The sequence below is a fragment of the Eutrigla gurnardus genome (genome assembly GCF_963514095.1).
Source record: "Eutrigla gurnardus genome assembly, chromosome: 22".
NCBI classification, from domain to species: domain Eukaryota; kingdom Metazoa; phylum Chordata; class Actinopteri; order Perciformes; family Triglidae; genus Eutrigla; species Eutrigla gurnardus.
In genome coordinates this window covers 12,848,680-12,872,406 of record NC_139933.1, presented here as the reverse complement: position 1 = coordinate 12,872,406, position 23,727 = coordinate 12,848,680, and the positions used below count along the sequence as shown (strand labels likewise).

Here is a 23,727-nt window from a genome sequence, read left to right as displayed (position 1 = left end):
ATGATAATTATATTACAGTTTTTCTCCATTGGTTTGGCACATTTCTTGAAACAGAAATTACATTCTCAAAACTCTAAGATCATTTGGCAAAACAGTCTTACAGTTCAGCACAACACCATAGTTCACTTGCAAAAGCTCATATCTCTCCCAAAACTGTTCACTCATGCTTCAAAACTAAATTCCTTTCCCATATAAATAGTCAGTGCCCCCAAAAGACAAAAGATCCTTCTCAATTGCTTTGGCTCATTTCTCGAAACAGACCGGACGTTCTCAACACTCTTGGTGCTTTTGCCAAAATAACCTGGATGGTTCAGCACAACACCATGGCTCACCTGCAAAAGCTCATATCTCTCCCAAAACAGTTCGCTCATGTGTCAAAACCAAATTCCTTTCTCATATAAATAGTCAGTTCCCCCAAAATGCATCATCCCTTTGGCATTGTGTAAGCACTGCAAGTCAAAATGTTTAGATGTTTTGTCACTATGGCAGAGGACAATTGAAATATCCCTCATGTCCACCACTAAGTCTTAGCCCAGTCCTTCATTGACAATGGTTACTGTACTCCAGTGGCGAGCGGTGACCATTTACTGTGGTCATGCTGAAGTGTCAATACCATGCGCGCCCGTGGGGGGGCATTCTATTTTTTAATAAAAAATATAATATGGTTAGTGGAAACAGCTTGTAGTGATCACGTTGGTCCAGAGTACATTTGATCACTATAAGCGGTTGATTACTAAAACCGAATTGTTATTACAGTATTTCACTTATTTTTTTTATGGAGAACATCATCTAAATGCCAGTTGTATAGTTTTTCAATGAGAAAAATGTAACGAAGCGGTCGTCAGCGCGATCCTCTCGTCAGCTCCAAACTCACCCGTCTGCACCTCAATCACAGACCACAGCTGGTTTTCCGCACAGCATTTACAGTAACTCACTGACACGTCTCAGATCAGTAGGCGCTGCTGCCGGTGTGTTTTTAAAACGAACTAAGCTAGTAGCGCCGCAGATTTCTCATTCCCCACCTTGTTTGACTGAGAGTGTTTCGAGATGGTTTTCATGAATGAACAGGCAATATGTCGCTGTCAGACCGGATCGTTTGACGGGAGGGGGGTCGGCTAGCTAGCTATTTATGTTTCTCATACGCGCTAGCTTGAAAGTGACGGACGGAATTCTTTGCAGTCTTTGTGATATTTACTTCAGGAGTAGGCCGACCACTTGAAATTATAGCTTTCTTTTCCTCAAAAGGTCTCCGCGAAAACGGCACTGAACGCAAAGCCTGAATATAATTAATATTTTCAGTCATTTTGACCAGGCTACACAATGAATGAACCACTGACAGTTTCCCGCTGAACAATTCAAACAAGTCATTTTTGCGCATGCGCGTTGGCAGATAAGCTGCTTCACTGACAGCTTTTTTGCCATTCAAAATGCTCATCTACAGTAAACACGGCCTTTAGCAGTAACTGTACTAGTCGGTGTCACAGTGCGCATGCGCGAAACAAGCTGTCAGTTTTCCAGCTTTTCGCAAGCAAAACGGGACAGATTAGGCACGGATTTAAGACCAAAACAGTAAAACTAAGGTATTGTATAATTGAACACACTGCCAGATTAATATTTTCAATTATTTTTATTGAAGGGCTTGGGCATGCACTGCATTTATAGCTTATTATGACCGCTCGCCCATGCTGTACTCGTTTTTTTGTCTAGCTAACAGAATACAATTGTGTGTAAAACTAAAAAAAAAAAAAATAGGATTTTACGGTAAGAGTAGCCACCCGTGCCAGGTTGTCGTTCAAACATAGAATTCAAAGGACAACACTCCCTTCGTAATGTATGTCTTATGTATTTCTTACAGAATGAGTTACCAATGAAATTGTATTGTTGCTTTACTTTTTACCACTATTCTAATGCATCACTGAACAGTGACTGGAATACTACTGTATCCCATTGAGGTACATTACTGCAGGGCTATAACACACACACATTTTAAATATTTATTTATGCCCACATATAAAGAAGTACAAGGGTTCTTGCACAAGGGACATAAACACTGCCAGTGCAGTTGACACACACACACACACACACACACACACACACACACACACACACACACACACACACACACACACACACACACACACACACACTAAATGAATAGGTAAATGCACATTTCTTGCTTTATGCACAGTGTCCAGTCCTACAGTATACAACATATAATTCAATTATTGACTGATATGAGTACATACCTGTTTTCCCTGTGAAAGGTTTGGATGATGGAGGAGACTGTAGAGCGAGGCACATTGGGCTACACTCTGCGACCTGCCTCCACCATTGTGAGACGGTGGTTGACAACATGGTCTATAATTGTGGCCCGAATTTCATCCGGGACAACATGGTGTCTTCGTGCTACTCGGCCTCTTCCCCCTATTCCACCACCACGCACCCTTACTCCTCTTCCTCTTCTTCTTCATGGAGCAGGCAGTTGCCCTTGTTCATTTGCTTGGCCAGGTGCCTCCATGTTCAGAAATGGTACTGGTCCTGGTCAACCTTTATATATATACTGTATATGTTTGGCAGCATTCACAATCATAGACAGCACCTGTCAGGTAACTAAACATACGGTTTGATTGGTCATCTGAGATGAGTGAAACTCCTCCTTCGTTAGTCAAGTTCTAGTTTCACCTGACTGTCAATTACTGTACTCAATTTATCAAATGTTCCAAGAGATTCATATATGGTATTCATGGTATTATGTTCTTGACTCATTTTGACAATTGATCAGACTCTTGTGCAAGTGATGACTTTCACAATGAAATGATGCCGACATGTTTAGCAGAGAACAACCATTAGACTGAGAATCGACCATCAGTTTAGATCAACAAGATCTATTCACCTGGAAATTGTGCTAAATGTAGTCTACCTGTACTTAATCATTTGCAAAGATGTAATGAGATATTGAGACATGTACTAAGACAATTGCAATTTGATTAATGAATGAGAAATGCAATTCTATTGTGGACAATTGCCAAGTGGTTTGGAGATTTGTCCATGTTGTTTTGAGAATGTAATTTCTGTTTCAAGAAAAGAGCCAAACCAATGGAGAAAAACTGTAATAGACGTAATTGTGGTTCAAGTTACTAATTTTCATTCAGATGGAGATAAACAGCAATCAATAAGTTTCCCAGCTAAACTCACATCTTGTCCACTGTGACACCGTGAGACTTCATTATCCAGGGGACCAAGGAGAGGAAGACCAACGAGACCTTTTCATTCCAGACCGGAGGTCTTCACAGGTCCACATACACAAGTTGGATCTGCTCTCAGTTGTTCTCTGTCTAATTGAGATGTCTATGGTTTGGGTTTGGGATCTGAGTGTACCGGGATGAGGTCTGATCAAATCCCGCCCTTACCTGTCTCACTAACTGCCCCTTACCTGTCTGACTTACCTGTCTGTCTGTAGGGTTAGAGTCTGCCTGTCTGTCTCTTACCTGTCTACCTGTCTGTCTCTCACCTATCTGTCTGTAGGGTTAGGGTCTGCCTGTCTGTCTCTTACCTGTCTACCTGTCTGTCTCTCACCTATCTGTCTACCTTTGTGTCTGTAAGGTTAGGGTCTGTCTGCCTGTCTGTCTCTTACCTGTCTACCTGTCTGTCCCTCACCTATCTGTCTGTAGGGTTAGGGTCTGCCTGCCTGTCTCTTACCTGTCTACCTGTCTGTCTCTCACCTATCTGTCTACCTTTGTGTCTGTAAGGTTAGGGTCTGTCTGTCTGTCTGTCTGTCTCTAACCTGTATACCCCTCCGTCTTTTTTAATCTGTCTCTAACCTGTCTGTCTACTTGCCTGTCTCTAACCTGTCTTCCTGTCTGTCTTTCTAATCTGTCTGTCTACCTGTCTGGCTCTAACCTGTCTACCTGTCCATCTCTCTTACCTGTATGTCTACCTGTCTGTGTGCAGATGGATGAGATCAAGCTGAAGGACAGAGCGGTCAGTGTTTTGGATAAAGCCCTCGGGCTTCAGGCTGGCCACGCCCACCGCCTCCAGCTGCAGACTCAGGCTGCCGAGCAGCAAATTGCAGCCCTGCGAGATGCACAGAGGGTGGGATTAAGTCACCCTGGTCACGCCCTTAACCCCGCCCCTAGCACTACTCCTCATATCGTAAGCTCCGCCTCTTCCGGCTCATACTGCATGAAATAAACGTACTTCATGTCACAGTTTAGACACCTTTTAGCTGTCGTGGTGAACTTTACACTTTGAAGTTTGAAGTTCCATCACATCCTCCTTCAGAGTCACCATGGCGACGGCTCGACAGCGACTGAACCATCCAAACACTGAACACCTCCAACAGACAGGTGTAACCCCTGGCCCTCAGCATGCCACCATCCACTGTGCACTGTCCTCTCCACCTGTACAAGGTCACATGACCTGAAGTGAGGTGAAGTGGACCAATGAAAAATGTCCTGCCGGATGAAACTTCTTGAAGTTACAAGTTCCTCACTTTCCTGACTTCCAACTTTACTTTCAGATTTCTAAACTGTCTGCCACTAACAGATTCTCACTGGAAGATATTACAGTGGTACCAGAACATTACTGGGTACATAGGACATCACATAATCCTGACGTTTCACTTTAAGCTCTGCCCCTCTACTTCCTGTGTTCCTCTGTTACAATGTCGGCAGATTTACCAGGTTCCTTTCTGTTTGACATGTTTCTGGACATGGATCTCCTGAATGTAATTTCCTGGCTCATTAAACCATCGAGCTATGAGATAAAGACTACAATACCCATGAGTCCCAGCTACATTTAGTCTACATCTAAACGTTTCCAGGAGCTCTGTGATTGGCTGTTGTATCCTGGAACTCACATTCTATGTGTAATTTCTGTAATCAATCAAAGAAACTTATATTTTCTAATTCTGTTGTTTTTTTTTTATCTGATCACAAACTCTAAAGAATAATTTATGTGTGTGTGCGTGTGTATGTGTGTGTGTGTGTGTGTGTGTGTGTGTGTGTGTGTGTGTGTGTGCGTGCGTGCAGTCTCAGGAGGATCGGGACATTCGCAGGTTTCAGTTAAAAATCGCTGAGCTCAGTGCCGTCGTCAGGAAGCTGGAGGATCGAAACGCTCTGCTGTCTGAAGAACGCAACGAGCTGGTAAAGAACACACACACACATGCATGCACCCATCCACACACACACACACACACACACACACACACACACACACACACACACACACACACACACACACAGACATGCATGCACCCATCCACACACACACACACACACACACACACACACACACACACACACACACACACACACACACACACACACACACACACTTTCTCTGGTGTTTTGTTTCCCTTCTGCAGCTGAAGCGTCTCAGAGAGACGGAGAGTCAGTTTCTTCCTCTTCTGGACAAAAACAAGCGTCTGAGCAGGAAGAACGAGGAGATGGCCCTCGCTCTGCGTCGCCTCGACAACAAGCTTCGCTTCGTGACCCAGCAGAACATGGAGATGGTAACTATGGTAATTCGAACCACCACACCTCTGTTGGTCAACCACGTGTGCACATGCCAGGAACTTGACTCTGGTTTTTATTATATTTTATCTCCCTTCTGATCCTGGTCTACTGTCCCTTTAAACTGACTGACAGACCCAGTCTTAGTGCCGGTCTGGTCCTGGTCTAACTAATAGGAAAGTAGTCTAAAGAAATGAAATGTTTACATATTGACAGTTGCTACAATAATGAGAGTGATTTTTTTGGTCCACAGAGGAGACCGAGTTCTTTAAATGACCTGGACCGCAGCCACGCCACCAGTTACCATGGTTTCAGCCAGGATGAGAGAGAGATGGAGTTTCTACGGTTACAGGTTCTGGAGCAGCAACACATCATCGACGAGTTGTCCAAGGTAATACCAGTACTGCTACTCCTACTACTCCTACTACTACAACTACTACTACTTTTCAGCAATACTTCTCAATGTCAGCTGTAAGCATTCATAGAAGAAACTCTCCTTCAGCACCACCGATTGATCAATACACACAACAGCTCTAGTCAGCACCATGGACAGCACCATGAACTGATCAATGCACAACACAGTTCTGGTCAGTACTGCGGACTGATCAATACACAACACAGTTCTGGTCAGTACTGCGGACTGATCAATACACAACACAGTTCTGGTCAGCACCTTGGACTGATCAATACACAACATAGTCCTGATCAGCACCACAGACAGCACCTTGGATTGATCAATACACAATACAGTAATGGTCAGCACCACAGACAGCACCTTGGATTGATCAATACACAATAGAGTAATGGACAGCACCATGGACAGCACCTGGGACTGATCAATACACAACACAGTTCTGGTCAGCACCATGGACAGCTGCCCAGACTGATCCATACACATAACTTACTGATGGTTCTGAGTTCTAATAACAACACTTGAAATAGAACTCTGTGTTTTCAGGCTCTGGAGACAGCTGATTCTGTAAGGAACGTTATAGTAAGTATTTAGCAGTACAGTTTTTCTCAATTGCTAAAACACTAAACCCTATTGTCTGAACCAAATGCTCCGTTGCCTGAACCCACTGATTGAATCAGTCACTCTTTTGGCAAAACCATAAGCACTTTTCACCTGTTTAGACACAACTTGCCAACACATTTTCTTTGTGATGCACCTGTGTTGCATAATGGTGAGCACAGGTGGCAAAACTCAAACACAAGTAAAGCACAGGTGTCACTGGTTGAACACAACAACTCAAAAGTGATCACACTTGTGGCTAACGATGTGAGGGAACATATATTCAGAGAGCACTGGTTTGTGAGGCACTACAATGGATAGAAATCTGAGAGGAGGAGTTTGTGTGAGAGGTGGTCGAGGTGGTCTAGGAGGGCGAGGTGGTCGAGGTGGTCAGCGAAGACAAAGAACAATATCTGATGAAATCAGAGCTACTGTGATTGACCATGTTCTTGTCCATGGTATGAGCATGAGGGAGGCCAGACAAAGGGTACAACCAAACATCAGTAGATTCACTGTGCCCACCATAATCCGAAGATTTAGAGAAAACAACAGGTAATTACCTTTTTTGACATTATAGTATGTAAATGTTAACAGCAATTACTGTATGACTATACTATATACTGTACCACAGTATACTGTAAGTAAAAATATGTTTCAGTACATCACTGTGCCAATGTACTGTAGTATTGTAATGGAGGGTTAGTCTAACTGTTTGTAGGCCTAGTATTCCATGTATATTTTTGTACTTTATGTTTACGTAGGCTTACTGTATACAAGTGCTAAATGCACAAGATTTCTGTTTTAGGTACTTTTATTTTTTATTATAAACAAGTGCCAAATAAACAGGTTTTTTGTTTTGCAACATGCATTTAGCCTACAGTGAACAATGAACATTTATTTCTACAGCTTCATGTCCTGAGCGTTGTGTTTTCTATTTTTCTACGTAGTGTTTAGTGACTGCTCTGTAGTGTTTTTAATTTTGATTGATGATTTGACAACATAGTTCAGTTCTGAGCACCGATTGAACAATTTTGAGGTGAGAGTTCAGTTTTGGGCACAGATTAAACTGTTTTGAGTTGAAAGTTTGGTTTTGCAAGAAGAGTCTAAGGTTTTGTGAATGTAGCTTGAAAATTGGGTTTTGTGTTCACAGTTTAGAAAAAAAGCAGCTTTCGAGAAATGTGTCTTAGCAATTGAGAAAAACTGTACTACTTGTATAACTGTAATACAACTAGTGGTAACTACTGTGTGTGTGTTATTGTGTGTGTGTGTGTGTGTGTGTGTGTGTGTGTGTGTGTGTGTGTGTGTGTGTGTGTGTGTGTGTGTGATGTAGAAGGATATATACATCTCTAAATGAATGATTGCATAAGTGAATGAATGACGAGTGAGTGAGTGAGTGAGTGAGTGAGTGAGAGTGAGTGAGTGTGTATGAGTGTGAAATTGAGTGAGTGAGTGTAGTAAGTGAGTGAATGAGTGAGTGAGGGAGTGAGTGAGTGAACGAGTGACTGAGTGGACAGAGTGAGTGTGTTAGTGAGTGAGTGTGTGAGTGAGTGTAGTGAGTGAGTGCCTGTGTTAGTGAGTGTGTGAGTGAGTGAGTGTAGTGGGTGAGTGCCTGTGTTAGTGAGTGAGTGTGTGAGTGAGTGTAGTGGGTGAGTGCCTGTGTTAGTGAGTGAGTGTGTGAGTGAGTGTAGTGGGTGAGTGCCTGTGTTAGTGAGTGAGTGTGTGAGTGAGTGTAGTGAGTGAGTGTAGTGGGTGAGTGCCTGTGTTAGTGAGTGAGTGTGTGAGTGAGTGTAGTGGGTGAGTGCCTGTGTTAGTGAGTGAGTGTGTGAGTGAGTGTAGTGGCTGAGTGCCTGTGTTAGTGAGTGAGTGTGTGAGTGAGTGTAGTGAGTGAGTGATCATGTTTCTATGTTTCCTCCAGGAGAGAGACATGTTACTGAGATACAGACGTCAGGATTCAGTCAGAAAGAAACGAACCTTCAGAGCCTGCAGGGTGAGATAACTTTTCTGAACCTGCGTTCTCCTGTTCTCTTGTTCCCTTGTTCTCCTGTTCTCTCGTTCCCCAGTTCTATTGTTCTCCTATTCTCCTGTTCTCTTGTTCCCTTGTTCTCCTGTTCTCTTGTTCCCTTGTTCTCCTGTTCTCTCGTTCCCCAGTTCTATTGTTCTCCTATTCTCCTGTTCTCCTGTTCTATTGTTCTCCTGTTTTCCTGCTCGTTTGTTGTCTTGTTCTCCGAATGTCTTGTTCTCCTTTTCCCTTGTTCTGTTCTCTCGTCTCCTCTTCTCTTGTTCTTTTTTCTCCTGATCCCTTGTTCTCCTCTTCTACTGTTCTTTTGTTCCCTTGTTCTCACACAGGTCGTAGAGACTTTCTACGGTTACGATGAGGAAGTGTCGGTGGACTCTGATGGATCGTCCTTGTCATTTCAAACCGACAGAACTCCAGATACAGAACCAGATGAGGTACAGACACACAGACACCTAATTAGTGTTCAGGTCTCTGGTGGATCAGAGGATCCAGGGGCCGGTTCCACCATCAGGTATTATGCCTGGTCTTAAGACAAGTTGGTTGTTACTTTAATTCTGTCCGAAATGTTACTCCAGTATTCTAACTAAGACGTAAATGAAACAGTGGTCAACCACATTCTCCAAGACTACCAGGGTGGTCCTCAGAGACAGTGGCCAACCACATCCTCCAGGACCACCACCCTGGTGGTCCTCAGTTCTGGTTCTACTGGTCTGACAGGTTCTGCTACTGGTCTCTTTGTTTTGTTACTCATCCTGACTAGTTCTGCTAATGATCTGACTTGTTCTGTTAATGGGCTCACTGGTCTGACTGGCTCTCTCACTAGTTTTGTTTGTGTGTTGAAGGTGTGTGTACGCGAGGATGCAGAGTTTCGTTATCGTCAGCTGACTCAGGAGTATCAGGCGCTGCAGCGAGCGTACGCTCTACTGACGGAGACAAGCGGGGGAAACTATGACGCCGAGAAGGAGATCAAGGTTACAAAACCTCTTAGCAAGCCACCAACGGGTTGATGGTTGTTTTCTCTGATATGAAGCAAGGCACTAATGGGTTGATGGTTGTATTATCTCTAATCAAGCAAGGCACTAATGGGTTGATGGTTGTATTATCTCTAATCAAGCAAGGCACTAATGGGTTGATGGTTGTATTCTCTCTCATGAAGCAAGACACTAATGGGTTGATGGTTGTATTCCTTGTTTCAGACCAGAGAGCAGCTGCTGACTGAAATCAGTCAATATCAAACCAGAGTTTCAGACCTGGAATCAGCACTGAAACAACAAGGACTGGTGAGTATGATGTTCGATTATAAAATAAATAAATAATTCATATATAATAATAATAACGATAATAATAACAATAACAATAACAATAATAATACGGTAATAATAATAAACAGATTACAGAGGAAGATGATATATGATGATGATGATGAGTTAGCTGATATCTATATCTATATCTATATCTCTATCTCTATCTCTCTCTCTCTCTCTCTCTCTCTCTCTCTCTCTCTATATATATATATATATATATATATACATATATATCAGGGGCGCCCAAGTCAGTGCCTGGAGAGCTACTGTCCTGCATGTTTTAGGTTTCTCCCTAATATATGTATATATACACTCAACAAAAATATAAACGCAACACTTTTGTTTTTGCTCCCATTTTTCATGAGATGGACTTAAAGATCTAAAATTCATTCCAGATACACAATATTACCATTTCTCTCAAACATTGTTCACAAATCTGTCTAAATGTGTGATAGTGAGCACTTCTGCTTTGCTGAGATAATCCATCCCACCTCACAGGTGTGCCACATCAAGATGCTGATCCGACATCATGATTAGTGCACAGGTGTACCTTATACTGCCCACAATAAAAGGCCACTCTGAAATGTGCAGTTTTGTCTCACAGCAAAATGCCACAGATGCCACAAGCATTGAGGGAGCGTGCAATTGGCATGCTGACAGCAGGAATGTCAACCAGATCTGTTGCTCGTGCATTGAATGTTCATTTCTCCACCATAAGCCGTCTCCAAAGGCATTTCAGAGAATATGGCAGTACATCCAACCGGCCTCACAACCGCAGACCACGTGTAACCACACCAGCCCAGGACCTCCACATCCAGCAGGTTCACCTCCAAGATCGTCTGAGACCAGCCACTCAGACAGCTGCTGAAACAATTGGTTTGCATAACCAAACAATTTCTGCACAAACTGTCAGAAACCGTCTCAGGGAAGCTCAACTGCATGCTCGTCGTCCTCATCGGGGTCTTGACCTGACTCCAGCTCGTCGCCGTAACAGACTTGAGTGGGCAAATGCTCACATTCGATGGCGTCTGGCACGTTGGAGAGGTGTTCTCTTCACGGATGAATCTCGGTTTACATTGTTCAGGGCAGATGGCAGACAGCGTGTGTGGCTTCGTGTGGGTGAGCGCTTTGCTGATGTCAATGTTGTGGATCGAGTGGCCCATGGTGGTGGTGGGGTTATGGTATGGGCAGGCATCTGTTATGGACGAAGAACACAGGTGCATTTTATTGATGGCATTTTGAATGCACAGAGATACTGTGATGAGATCCTGAGGCCCATTGTTGTGCCATACATCCATGAACATCACCTCATGTTTCAGCAAGATAATGCACGGCCCCATGTTGCAAGGATCTGTACACAATTCTTGGAAGCTGAAAATGTCCCAGTTCTTGCATGGCCAGCATACTCACCGGACATGTCACCCATTGAGCATGTTTGGGATGTGCTTGACCGGCGTATACGACAGCGTGTACCAGTTCCCACTAATATCCAGCAACTTCGCACAGCCATTGAAGAGGAGTGGACCAACATTCCACAGGCCACAATTGACAATCTGATAAACTCTATGCGAAGAAGATGTGTTGCACTGCATGAGGCAAATGGTGGTCACACCAGATACTGACTGGTTCTGAGTCCCCAGACCCCCAATAAAGCAAAAAAATGCACATTTCAGGGTGGCCTTTTATTGTGGACAGTCTAAGGCACACCTGTGCACTAATCATGATGTCAGATCAGCATCTTGATGTGGCACACCTGTGAGGTGGGATGAATTATCTCAGCAAAACAGAAGTGCTCACTATCACACATTTAGACTGATTTGTGAACAATGTTTGAGAGAAATGGTAATATTGTGTATCTGGAATGAATTTTAGATCTTTAAGTCCATCTCATGAAAAATGGGAGCAAAAACAAAAGTGTTGCGTTTATATTTTTGTTGAGTGTATATATATATATACTGTATATACCAGCTAACTCGCTAGCCAACTAAATGATGGTTAGTTCAGAACTACTGACATTGTTTTCCTTGTCTGTCTGTCTGTCTGTCTGTCAGGATGTGAAGTGGGTGGAGGAGAAACAGGCTTTGTATCAGAGGAATCAGCAGCTGGTTGAGAAGGTGAAGAGATACTAATCACATGATGACATCATTTCAGTGTGACATCAGACATCCCTCCAGAAGGAACATCTACAGATCCACTTAGCTGTCAGTCTGAGATGATCCCAGATCAGTCAGGGATCCAGATCCAGACAGAACTGATCACATATCAGTCAGACACTGTTAATGGAAACACTTGGTGGCATAATATATGATAAATAGGTTCAAACTCACAGCTAACCATCTCCATGGCAACAACAGCTTCCTGTTTCCAATCCCAACTGTGAAAATGTTTTGAATATGAGTGAATTAATCCATTAATGTTTCCCATATTTGCATCACCCGATATGGTTTGGACAAGACTCTTCTGAATTTACGATATAACAACAGCAGTATTTCATATTGTTTCTATGATTTTCCGGTCTGGTCTATATTTCTGATATTTCACAGTTGAAGCAAATGGAAGGTGAAGAGCAGCAGCTGGAAAATGACATTCAGGACGTCAGAGATCAGAACGAACTATTGGAGTTTCGGATATTAGAGCTTGAGGTAAAAACTGTATATATACATATACACATATATACATATATACATATATTAACATATACAATATATATATATACATACACATATTTACATACAACAAAAAGTTAAACCAGTCAGACAGAAACAAGAAAATAAATCATGTAAACAACAATAAGTTCAAACAGACTGACATGTGTCTCTGTTTCTATGGTGTCTCTGTTTCTACGGAAACCATGTTTACTGTTAAGGAGAGGGAACGACGCTCACCCGCCATTAACTTCCAACAACTCCATTTCCCCGAAGACCTCAGTCCTCTACAGATCTACTGTGAGGCAGAGGGAGTTGCTGTGAGTAATAGTACACCTGACTACAACTGTAAACTCACCTGACTACACCTGTACACTCCCCAGGGGTGAATCCAGAGAGCAGGTGTAGTTAGAACTTTGAGCTTGTAAACCTTGAGAATAGAATAGAATAGACTCTGGGTTTCCATGGTAATGGGGGTTAAAACTTCTACGAATTCAAATAGCCACTGATATTTACTTTGTTAGGTTCTAAGTTCAGAGTTGGGTTCAGAGTTCAGGGTTAAATTCAGAGTTCAGGATTAGGTTCAGAGTTCAGGGTTAGGATCAGTGTTCGGGATTCAGGATTAGGTTCAGAGCTCAGGATTAAGTTCAGAGTTCAGGGTTAGGTTAAAAGTTCAGGCTTAAATTCAGAGTTCAGGATTAGGTTCAGAGTTCAATGTTAGGTTCAGTGTTCAGGGTTAGGTTCAGCTTTAAACCTGCTTTCTGAATAATGATACATTTTCTGATGGTTATTATTGTTCCTCAGGACATTGTGATCAGTGAGTTGATGAAGAAGCTGGACATTCTGGGAGATAACGCCGTAAGTGTATGTTGAATTTCATTTGTAATTTGTGTTTAAATAGTAACGTTTGGACCTGAATCATCAATCAAAACCGGTTGATTTTTGTCTAGTTCTTTGATAACACATGGTTGACACGTTAATGACACTTTAATTACATGTTAATAACATGTTGACAACACGTGTACGATAACAAGTTGATGATAAATACACGTTAATAACATGTTGACAACACGCTGAAAACTCGCTGATAACACTTTAACGATAACAAGTTGATGACAATAACACATTGAAAACATGTAAACAACATTTAATAACACGTTAATAACATGTTGACGATAATAAGTTGCTGACAATAAGACGTTGATAACATGTTGACAACACGTTGATAACATGCTGATAACACGTTGGCGATAAGTTGTAGACAATAATACATTGATAACATGTAAATAACATGTTAATAACACGTTGATAACACATTGATAACATATTAATAACACATTGGCGATAAGTTGATGACAATAACACATTGATAACATGTAAATAACATGTTAATAACACGTTGATAACATGTTGATAACACATTGATAACATGTTAATAACACATTGCCGATAAGTTGATAATAACACGTTGACGATAACACACTGATGTGTTGTGTTATTTAAATTTTGACATGTTGTTGATGTGTTATGTAAATGTTGACGTATTGTTGATGTGTTGTTGACGTGTTGTTGATGTGTTATTTAAATGTTGACATGTTGTTTAATGTATTATTTAAATGTTGACGTGTTGTTGACGTGTTGTTGACGTGTTGTTGACATGTTGTTGATGTGTCATCAACGTGTCATCGTTTGCTCCTCCTCCTCCAGAATCTGTCTAATGAGGAGCAGGTGGTGGTGATCCAGGCCAGGACGGTTCTCACTCTGGCAGAGAAGGTAACAGCTTACACACCTGAAGTCTGTCCACCTGTACTGACCTTTGACCTTGTTTAGATCTGAGACCTCCTGCTGAGTACAGCAGGGACTGGTTTAGTATTCCACCATGTGACAGTTCACTTGGTCCTACTGACTCGTCCACTCCTCTACAGGTGTCTGTCTCTCTGTAAGTTGGAGTTACGGTCATCTGACCTTCCTGACATCTTCTCTGTTGCTAAATAAACATAACCAAAATGAAATTCACTTTTATAGGATGACAGAAATCAAATCATGGTCTCACTTGTCTTCTAAATGAAGCTGATTGTGTGTGTCGTTTATGTGAAATGTCTGTTGTCAATTCCTACCTTTGTAACATTCTCCCTCTCCCATCCATCTGCCTGTCTGTCTGCCTTTCTACTTGTCTCTCTACCTGTCCATCTACCTATCTCTCTACCTGTCTCTCTACCTGTCTGTCTCTCTGCAGTGGTTGGAGTCCATCGAAGTGACAAAGTCGGCTCTGCAGCAGAAGATGTTGGACATTGAAAGCGAGAAGGTAAAAACTCATTGTGACCGAAACCTGCTGTCAAACACGCAAATAACCATTCACCATTTGAAAAAGAATACTTGATTATCAAATTATTAATCATTAATAGTGGAGAAATCAATGCAGGGACAGTTTATGGTCGAGGTTGAATTTTTTCGGTGAACAATTACTCCGAACCAACTGAAGATCATCGTCATGGTGACACCAAACATGGTGAAGCAGTTTATAGTTTATGTCATACGATAAAAACCCAAAGCAGTGTATTGTTGGGATTGTGTTGACTAACAATACACTGAATCTGAATCAATTACTTCCGGCTGTGGTTCAGAGGTCGAGCGAGTTGTCCTCCAATGGGAAGATCATGGTTTGATTCCCGGTTCCCCCAGTCTGCATGCCGTATATGTAGACAGAATGTAGACCTGAATGTTGGCTGAATGTAGACGTTAAAGTGTAAGTTTGGCGGAAATTGAAAATAAAGCTATTTTCTGAATGAAAATATATCAACTAAGCCGTGGAGGAAGTAATTTTCGCTCATCACGCAGTTCAGAGCTAGCACGGGCGGAAGCTAGAGTCCAAAATCGCAAACAGTGGGTTAGCATGGGGCCAACAGCCACACGCTTTCAAAATCGCATTTTTAAACCACTAACATTGCTCAAAACAGCGCCAAACCGCGTCAGCAGCTTGCTCTGGGTGTCTACACATAAAACGAAGCACCAACAACTCAGTTCATGAACCCGAAGTTTATAACAGAAGACAGTTAAGAACACTCACCAATTCTACCCCTGCCAGCTCCTCGCGAAGGATAGTCCGTAAGTGTCGATTACCAAACGCAGCTCTCGTGTTCCCGTGTGAGATCTCGCGTGACATGTATGTGCTTCAGATAAGGCTGCTGTCTTGAACTGATTGGAAGTGTATACAAACTATCCCGACGTTTTTACCCACCGTTATTAACTTATATTTGGCCAAACTGCCACTAATTTAAAAGTATACTCGTTTTATTCTGGGCGAAATCTTCAGTGGTCTCCCTCGTTTTGCATTGCGTTCGGTAATCGACACTTACGGACTATCCTTCGCGAGGAGCTGGCAGGGGTAGAATTGGTGAGTGTTCTTAACTTTCTTCTGTTATAAACTTCGGGTTCATGAACTGAGTTGTTGATGCTTCGTTTTATGTGTAGACACCCAGAGCAAGCTGCTGACGAGGTTTGGCGCTGTTTTGAGCAATGTTAGTGGTTTAAAAATGCGATTTTGAAAGCGTGTGGCTGTTTGCCCCATGCTAACCCACTGTTTGCGATTTTGGACTCTAGCTTCCGCCCGTGCTAGCTCTGAACTGCGTGATGAGCGAAAATAACTTCCTCCACGGCTTAGTTGATATATTTTCATCCAGAAAATAGCTTTATTTTCAATTTCCGCCAAACTTACACTTTAAAGCTCCTTGAGTGGTAGAAGAGACTAGAAAAGAGACATAGAAATGTAGGTCCATTTACCATTCCAGTGGAAGGAACAGAAGGGTGCTGGATTGATTCCCAGTAAGTGTGACAGCAGTTCAGCAGCCTTTAGGTGACCTTTGACTGTGTGTTGTTTTCTAGGATCTGTTCAGTAAACAGAAGGGTTACCTGGATGAAGAGTTGGACTACAGGAAGCAGTCCATGGATCAGGCTCATAAGGTCAGTGTCAGACAAAGAGACCCAGAAGGGGGTCATGGATCTAGGGGCGTCTGGAGAGAGAGACTTAGTAGGACTGGCCTTTGGGAGCATCAGGAGAAGAGAAACCAGAACTCGTGTTTTCAATTGTTATTTTAAAAATGTATGTTGGATTTGAAAACAAAAACAACAAGTCACAAAAGGTCTCCATTATTTACTGCTGGGGACAATTCAACATTATTTATAATATATTATTGATATTGTCATATCAGTAATCTCAGGACCCTTTCCACACAGAGCAGCAACATTACCAGGAGAAGAGTTACAGCACCACCTAGTGGAGAGAAAACACTGGTTTAACATACTAAATCTGGAGCAGACCAGGATCTGGGTTCATCTGGATTTGGTGTTGGTAGTAGTATTAGTAGTGTTAGTCGTAGTCGTCCTAACAGCACTGTGGTATACATGATTTCACCCAGAACTAAGGCTGGTTGTGGGCTGTAAAACAGCATCACAATCACTCCTTCGACCAGATCAAATACTTTCTCGTGTTAAATTGACACAGAGGATCCTGGAGCTGGAGGCCATGCTGTTTGAGGCTCTGCAGCAGGAGGAGCAGTTCAGGATGGATGGATTTAAGATGGAGGCTCGTCTGTCTGAGACGCTGACGGAGGATGAGAGGGACGGCCTGAGGAGAGCTATGGACCAATGGAAACGAAGTGTGATGTGTGAGCTGAGGGAGAGAGACGCCCAGATCCTCAGAGCAAGGATGGAACTACTGCAGCTCACACAACAGGTAAACAACATTTAACAACAGGTAAACAACAGGTACACCGTTAAACAACAGTAAACAACAGAGGGCTATTGCACAAAACCTAAATAAGGGATTAAGCCTGGATTTCCCTTCATCCTGGCGGAAGTTATCCGTGATCCGGTAGCACTAAAGCATGTCACATATTTTATGGAATAAGTTACCATGGAGATTTATCCTGTGGATCTAGCCTGCTCCAGACCAGGTTAACAGCCAGAATATATCAATTTTATCCTGTTTTCAGCCACTTTGTTGGGAAACCAACGTGTTCATCACAGTTATTCCACTGCTTGTTACATTACTGTCCAGTGGAGTAGCCTGCTGCCATTATTTAAACACTGTGACCAGTATTTTACATTCATTCAGCCTATATTCATACATTTTATTAAAATGTACAGGTTGTCATTGTCACAGTTATACTTGTGTTTATGAAGCTGTTCATATTATTCAGCAGCGGTTTCCACCGCCCATCAGTTTAAGACCGGCGGTCTGATGACCAGACTGCGAGGCCTCTTTGCTATTCTGGGTGTAATGTATTTGTAAAGCACTGGGAGTGCTGTTGTAAAGTGCGAGTATGCTTTGTATGTTCCTCCCCAGCCACGGTACCTGTCAAAGTTATTTCATATAGTATTCGAGCGCCCGATTGAAGTGCTACAGTAACAATATAACATTGTCTGGTTCATTAAGCCACAGTTCTTCTTTTTAAGGAGGAGCTTGACTTCCTCATACGCCTCCATCAAAAGCTTGTGCTCTGTTTGTGAAAAGTACGCTGCACGCGTCGTCATGGTGAATTTGGGATCGCATCAATGAATCAGTGATCGATCACAGGGTCTAGTTGAGGTTGCACTTGACTTGACTAAGATGCTGCTGTTCATCCTGGTTTGGCCTTTGTGCAACCGAGATGTTGAACACAGCTAGTCATTTATCCTGGATATCTAAATTCTGCTTTTGTGCCATAGCCCTCAGGTCAACAACAGGTAAACAACAGGTAAACAACAGGTAAACTGTTAAACAACAGGTAAACAGGTAGATAGGTAAACAATTACATTTATTGTTTGCTTCCTGTATTATTGATGAGATATTTGTGTTTAACAGAGGAACAAGGAACTGGAAGAATGTATAGAAGCACAGAAACGACAGATTAAAGAGCTGGAGGAGAAGGTACCAATTAATAGAAACACAGTAGAATGTGTAAAACCTGTTTAAACAATCTTCTCTATGTGACTCAACTTCTTTTTTCTTTCAGTTTTTATTTCTGTTTCTATTCTTCTCTTTGGCCTTCATCCTCTGGTCCTAACAGCAGCTGGTGAGTCAAAGAGCAACTTGTCTTACTGGTGGGATTTATACTGGGACAACATGTCTTACTAGTGGGATTTATACTGGAACAACTGGATTTACTGGTGGGATTTATACTGGGACAACTGGATTTACTAGTGGGATTTATACTGGGACAACATGATTTACTAGTGGGATTTATACTGGGACAACATGATTTACTGGTGGGATTTATACTGGCACAACTGGATTTACTGGTGGGATTTATACTGGGACAACTGGATTTACTAGTGGGATTTATACTGGGACAACATGATTTACTGGTGGGATTTATACTGGGACAACATGATTTGCTGGTGGGATTTATACTGGGACAACATGATTTACTGGTGGGATTTATACTGGGACAACTGGATTTACTGGTGGGATTTATACTGGGACAACTGGATTTACTAGTGGGATTTATACTGGGACAACATGATTTACTAGTGGGATTTATACTGGGACAGCACATGTAACTGGTGAGTCTTATCCCGGGACAACACGTTTTATGAGTGGGATTGTATGTACCCCATGTATACAGAGTATACCCCAGGTACACAGAAAGTACTCTAGGTATATAGTGTGTATCCCATGTAAACAGATTGTACCCCAGGTATAAAGAGTGTACTCAGGTATATAGAGCGTGCTCCATGTATACAGATTGTACCCCAGGTATACAGAGTGTCCCCCAGGTATAAAGAGTGTACCACAGGTATACAGAGTGTACCCCAGGTATACCGGATGTACTCCAGGTATACAGAGTTTACCCCAAGTATACAGGTATTGTAGCTCGATAGCGGTCAATGACAGTATTCATCAATAGAAACGTATCACTAAATCATGTCAAGTAAAGGTTTTAATGTTGCAGTCTGTGTTTTAGTGTCTGCAGGCCTCCAGTGTCCAGCATCAGGATCAGCATCAAGACTCAGCAGGGTCAGCTCGGTCTGGATCAGACCAAATCAGATATGAAGATTTAGAAAGATTCGGGGTTTGTAGTTTACTGACTGAGGGATGTTGGCTTCTCTGCTCCACTGACCTGCTTCTGGTTGGTGTCAGCCAATCAGAACAGGGCCCAGCTGTCAGCTAACTCTGGAACTACACTGTCACACTTCATATACAAAGACAAGGATAGTTTCCATGGCCACAGATGAAGATTGTGTTTTCGACAAATGAAAACCACACCCGGCAACTAGCTTACCGCTAGCTACGAGGATGTTCTGGTTTAGACACCTGGTATGCTGCTGACAAACACACATTCTGGCCTCAGGAGGCCTGCTGGACGAAAGTGGTGCTGGACTTTTTACGGTGTTAGCTCAGCAGCTGGACTTCACAAGGTGCTCAGCTAGCTGATTTCAAGCATTGCCAACTAATTCAGCTGAATTCACCCCGTTGACTTCAGTGTTAAGGTAGTTGATTGGGTCAGTCATAGTCATCTAACCGACTTATGGTTTAATGTGGCAGAACACACGTTTTCAGTGAAATAATTGAATGAAGTTACCTTGATGAGTTCACACTGTATCAAAACACAATATCAAACCAGAGAAGCTGTTGTTAAATGGTACATTTTTGCCTGTCCTGATATACGTTCTCTTGAATGTAACTTTGTGCTGATGGTCTGATCCACATTCAGACTGGAGAGGGATTAAACTCTGTAGAGCCTTTTAGCCCCACTCACGAGCTGAGGTTACAAGGTGTAACTCCATAGAGGTTCAGCTATCTTGAAACATCCGGGACCAAAAGCTGATGAAACATCAGGAGGTCTGCTGTAGGTCGGAACAACCACAACAGAACAAAACAAAACAAAACACTGATCTGAGAAACAAAGCATGAAGTTTGAAACAGGTTTGAACTGAACAGAAAAAAAAATGATTTAAAAATAACCCTGCTGCAGAGTTTAGATCTGATCCAGGATCTGTATCAGACTATAAAGTGGTGAAATTTCACAGATTAACTGATGAAGGAAAGTGCAACATATAGATCCCCTACAGGGAATAATTACTATGTGTGTGTGTGTGTGTATATATATATATATATATATACATAGTAATTATTCCCTGTACTTAAATGGATATATAAAAATTCTAATCAGATTCAAGTTTTTTTTTAAATGAAATATTATCCTTTTACGCTTTGATTTCCTATCAGAGTTTGATTTTACACCAATTTGTCGATTAAATAGCAATTCCCTTTAGTTTTAAGTCTTAACTTTTAGTTATGATTATCTTTCTATAGTAAAAAGAAACTGGTTTATTTATTCCTTCAACTGATTAACTGAAGCTGGTTCAGAACCAAATCCGAACGAATCTGTTCTTTTAAAGGTTGGATCCTGCTGTTGTACTTTTATTATTCCAGATGATATTTTTCTATATCTGCTGTGAGTCTGAACTCAGTGAACATCTGAAAAGTTGGCAGTTTGATGTAATAACAGATTAAAAATTGTGGAAACGAAGAGTGAAGACAAAAACTGTGTTTGTGTTTTGTTGTTGAAAACAACGTTTCAAGTTCAGATAAGAGATTTTGATTGTTTTTTTTATTTGATTGATTATTTTTTGTTGTGGTTGATGAAGCAGCAGAGACAAGAAGGACCCAAATGCAGACTTTCAGGGGCAAAATGGACTAAAGACTGGGGGCTGGAGAGACCTCAATGGCACAGCCTGGGGTCAAGACAGAGGCGGAGAATCTCAGGTGGAGGATCTGGGGCTGGGTAGTCTCGCTTTGCCAGACCCTTCTCCACAGTAGAAGGGTTTTGCTACGATATATTGCATCTCCGGGATCGGGTAAAAAAACGCTCTGGCTTGTTTGCATTTAGTTTAAACAATCACAGTGGTCTTGGGCGGTGCCAAGCTTCAGAAGTCGCTGTGGTGCAGCAGCAAGATAGTGTCAGGAGGAAACTTGTTTCGAAGGAACTTTGAACACTGTCATTAAAATGACTGATTCAGAAAATGGATCAACATTGGGCATATGAGTTGCTAACTCTGAGGTTGCTGCTGTTGTTTCCCGATTCAAAGGGAGTTTGAGAACGGAGACACAGAAAGTGGAAGGGGAGGAGTAAAGTCTGACTTCCTCCAGGTGTTGATCCCAAGCCTTCACTTCCTCTTATCTAGACTAGGGGCTGGATAACCAGCCAAAGGAGGCAGGAGTGGTGGACCCGCAGGTCTGGGGGGAGACCACGCGGGCTGAACGTCTAAGGAGATGGATGACATAGGCACCAAAGGAGAGCATCATCAATGGGAACGAAGATGGTGACCGAACCCTTCTGCAGTTCGGCCACTGAGACGGAACCCTACTGGAACACTGAGAAGGAGATGGGACCCCACTGGAACAAGTCCACGGAGACATGATCCAATTGGAGGCCAGCCACCGAAACAGGACCCCACTGGAGACCAGCCACTTAGACCGAACCCCAGTGGAGACCAGCCACAGAGACAGAACCCCACTGGAGACCAGCCATGGAGACAGAACCCCACAATAGACCAGCCACAGAGACAGAACCCTACTGGAGACCAGCCACTTAGACAGACCCCACTGTAGACCAGCCAACTTAGACAGAACCCCACTGGAGACCAGCTACAGAGACAGAACCCCACTGTTGACCAGCCAACTTAGACAGCATCCCACTGGAGACCAGTCACAGAGACAAAACCCCACTGGAGACCAGCCACTTAGACAGAACCCCACTGGAGAGCAGCCACAGAGACAGAACCCCACTGGAAACCAGCCACTTAGACAGAACCCCACTGGAGACCAGCTACAGAGACAGAACCCCACTGTAGAACAGCCAACTTAGACAGAACCCCACTGGAGACCAGCCACTTAGACAGAACCCTGAGACCAGCCTCTTAGACAGAACCCTACTGTAGACCAGCCAACTTAGACAGAACCCCACTGGAGACCAGCCACTTAGACAGAACCCCACTGGAGAGCAGCCACAGAGACAGAACCCCACTGGAAACCAGCCACAGAGACAGAACCCCACTGGAAACCAGCCACTTAGACAGAACCCCACTGGAGACCAGCTACAGAGACAGAACCCCACTGTAGAACAGCCAACTTAGATAGAACCTCACTGTAGACCAGCCAACTTAGACAGAACCCCACTGGAGACCAGCTACAGAGACAGAACCCCACTGTAGACCAGCCTCTTAGACAGAACCCCACTGGAGACCAGCCTCTTAGACAGAACCCCACTGTAGACCAGCCTCTTAGACAGAACCCTACTGGAGACCAGCCACTTAGACAGAACCCTACTGGAGACCAGCCACTTAGACAGAACCCTACTGGAGACCAGCCAACTTAGACAGAACCCCACTGGAGACCAGCTACAGAGACAGAACCCCACTGTGGACCAGCCAACTTAGACAGAACCCCACTGGAGACCAGCCACTTAGACAGAACCCTACTGGAGACCAGCCACTTAGACAGAACCCCACTGGAGAGCAGCCAACTTAGACAGAACCCCACTGGAGAGCAGCCACTTAGACAGAACCCCACTGGAGACCAGCCACTTAGACAGAACCCTACTGGAGACCAGCCACTTAGACAGAACCCCACTGGAGACCAGCCACTTAGACAGAACCCCACTGGAGACCAGCCACGGAGACAGAACCCCACAGGAGACCAGCCACAGAGACAGAACCCCACTGGAGACCAGCCACGGAGACAGAACCCCACAGGAGACCAGCCACAGAGACAGAACCCCACTGGAGACCAGCCACTTAGACAGAACCCTACTGGAGACCAGCCACAGAGACAGAACCCCACTGGAAGCCTCAACAAGCCCATTTCATTATAGTGCCAGAAGAAAAGGAGGAAGAGCCAGAGCTGGCCAATGATCATTTCATCAGCATGTCAGCGATTTCTGATTCTTCCCCAACAAAAGAAGATCCAAGGAACCAGCATACAGCGAGGAGTTGGAGGTTTGATAGACATCACATCTAAAATCCTAAAAAAAAAAAACAATAAGTGAAACAGTAACCATTGAATGTGTGATTCCTTATCATTGACTCAGTTTATAATGTAACAAATTAACTTGTGACTTTACAATGAATCCGATGTATTGGAGGTTTTGAGGAAGTTGAAACAATAATGATGACATGAATGAGGTTAAAAGGTTTACCAGGCTAAACATTTTATTATTATTATTAGTAGTAGTATTACCAGGATGAATGTAAT

The 23,727-nt window shown here is 43.0% G+C and overlaps 1 protein-coding gene across 6 annotated transcripts in view; it reads left to right on the top strand.

The window, feature by feature from the left end:
• jakmip3 (Janus kinase and microtubule interacting protein 3) overlaps positions 1–20,563 on the top strand; it is a 23,194-nt gene extending 2,631 nt beyond the window's left edge. The window contains exons 5-24 of one of the 6 annotated variants that reach the window (XM_084002058.1): positions 3,952–4,152; positions 5,031–5,144; positions 5,366–5,512; positions 5,767–5,904; positions 6,472–6,507; positions 8,441–8,512; positions 8,872–8,976; positions 9,385–9,513; positions 9,739–9,822; positions 11,898–11,960; positions 12,390–12,488; positions 12,713–12,811; positions 13,296–13,355; positions 14,199–14,264; positions 14,728–14,796; positions 16,374–16,451; positions 16,993–17,223; positions 18,334–18,399; positions 18,485–18,544; positions 19,436–20,563. In XM_084002058.1, the coding sequence (XP_083858184.1) occupies positions 3,952–4,152; positions 5,031–5,144; positions 5,366–5,512; positions 5,767–5,904; positions 6,472–6,507; positions 8,441–8,512; positions 8,872–8,976; positions 9,385–9,513; positions 9,739–9,822; positions 11,898–11,960; positions 12,390–12,488; positions 12,713–12,811; positions 13,296–13,355; positions 14,199–14,264; positions 14,728–14,796; positions 16,374–16,451; positions 16,993–17,223; positions 18,334–18,399; positions 18,485–18,535 (1,908 nt within the window). In that variant the 3' untranslated portion in view covers positions 18,536–18,544; positions 19,436–20,563. Of the gene's footprint in view, positions 1–3,951; positions 4,153–5,030; positions 5,145–5,365; positions 5,522–5,766; positions 5,905–6,471; positions 6,508–8,440; positions 8,513–8,871; positions 8,977–9,384; positions 9,514–9,738; positions 9,823–11,897; positions 11,961–12,389; positions 12,489–12,712; positions 12,812–13,295; positions 13,356–14,198; positions 14,265–14,727; positions 14,797–16,373; positions 16,452–16,992; positions 17,224–18,333; positions 18,400–18,484; positions 18,545–19,435 lie in introns of all 6 variants that reach the window. The other 5 variants (XM_084002057.1, XM_084002056.1, XM_084002060.1 and 2 more) reach the window with 5 other exon arrangements.
• The last annotated feature ends 3,164 nt before the right edge of the window (positions 20,564–23,727 follow it).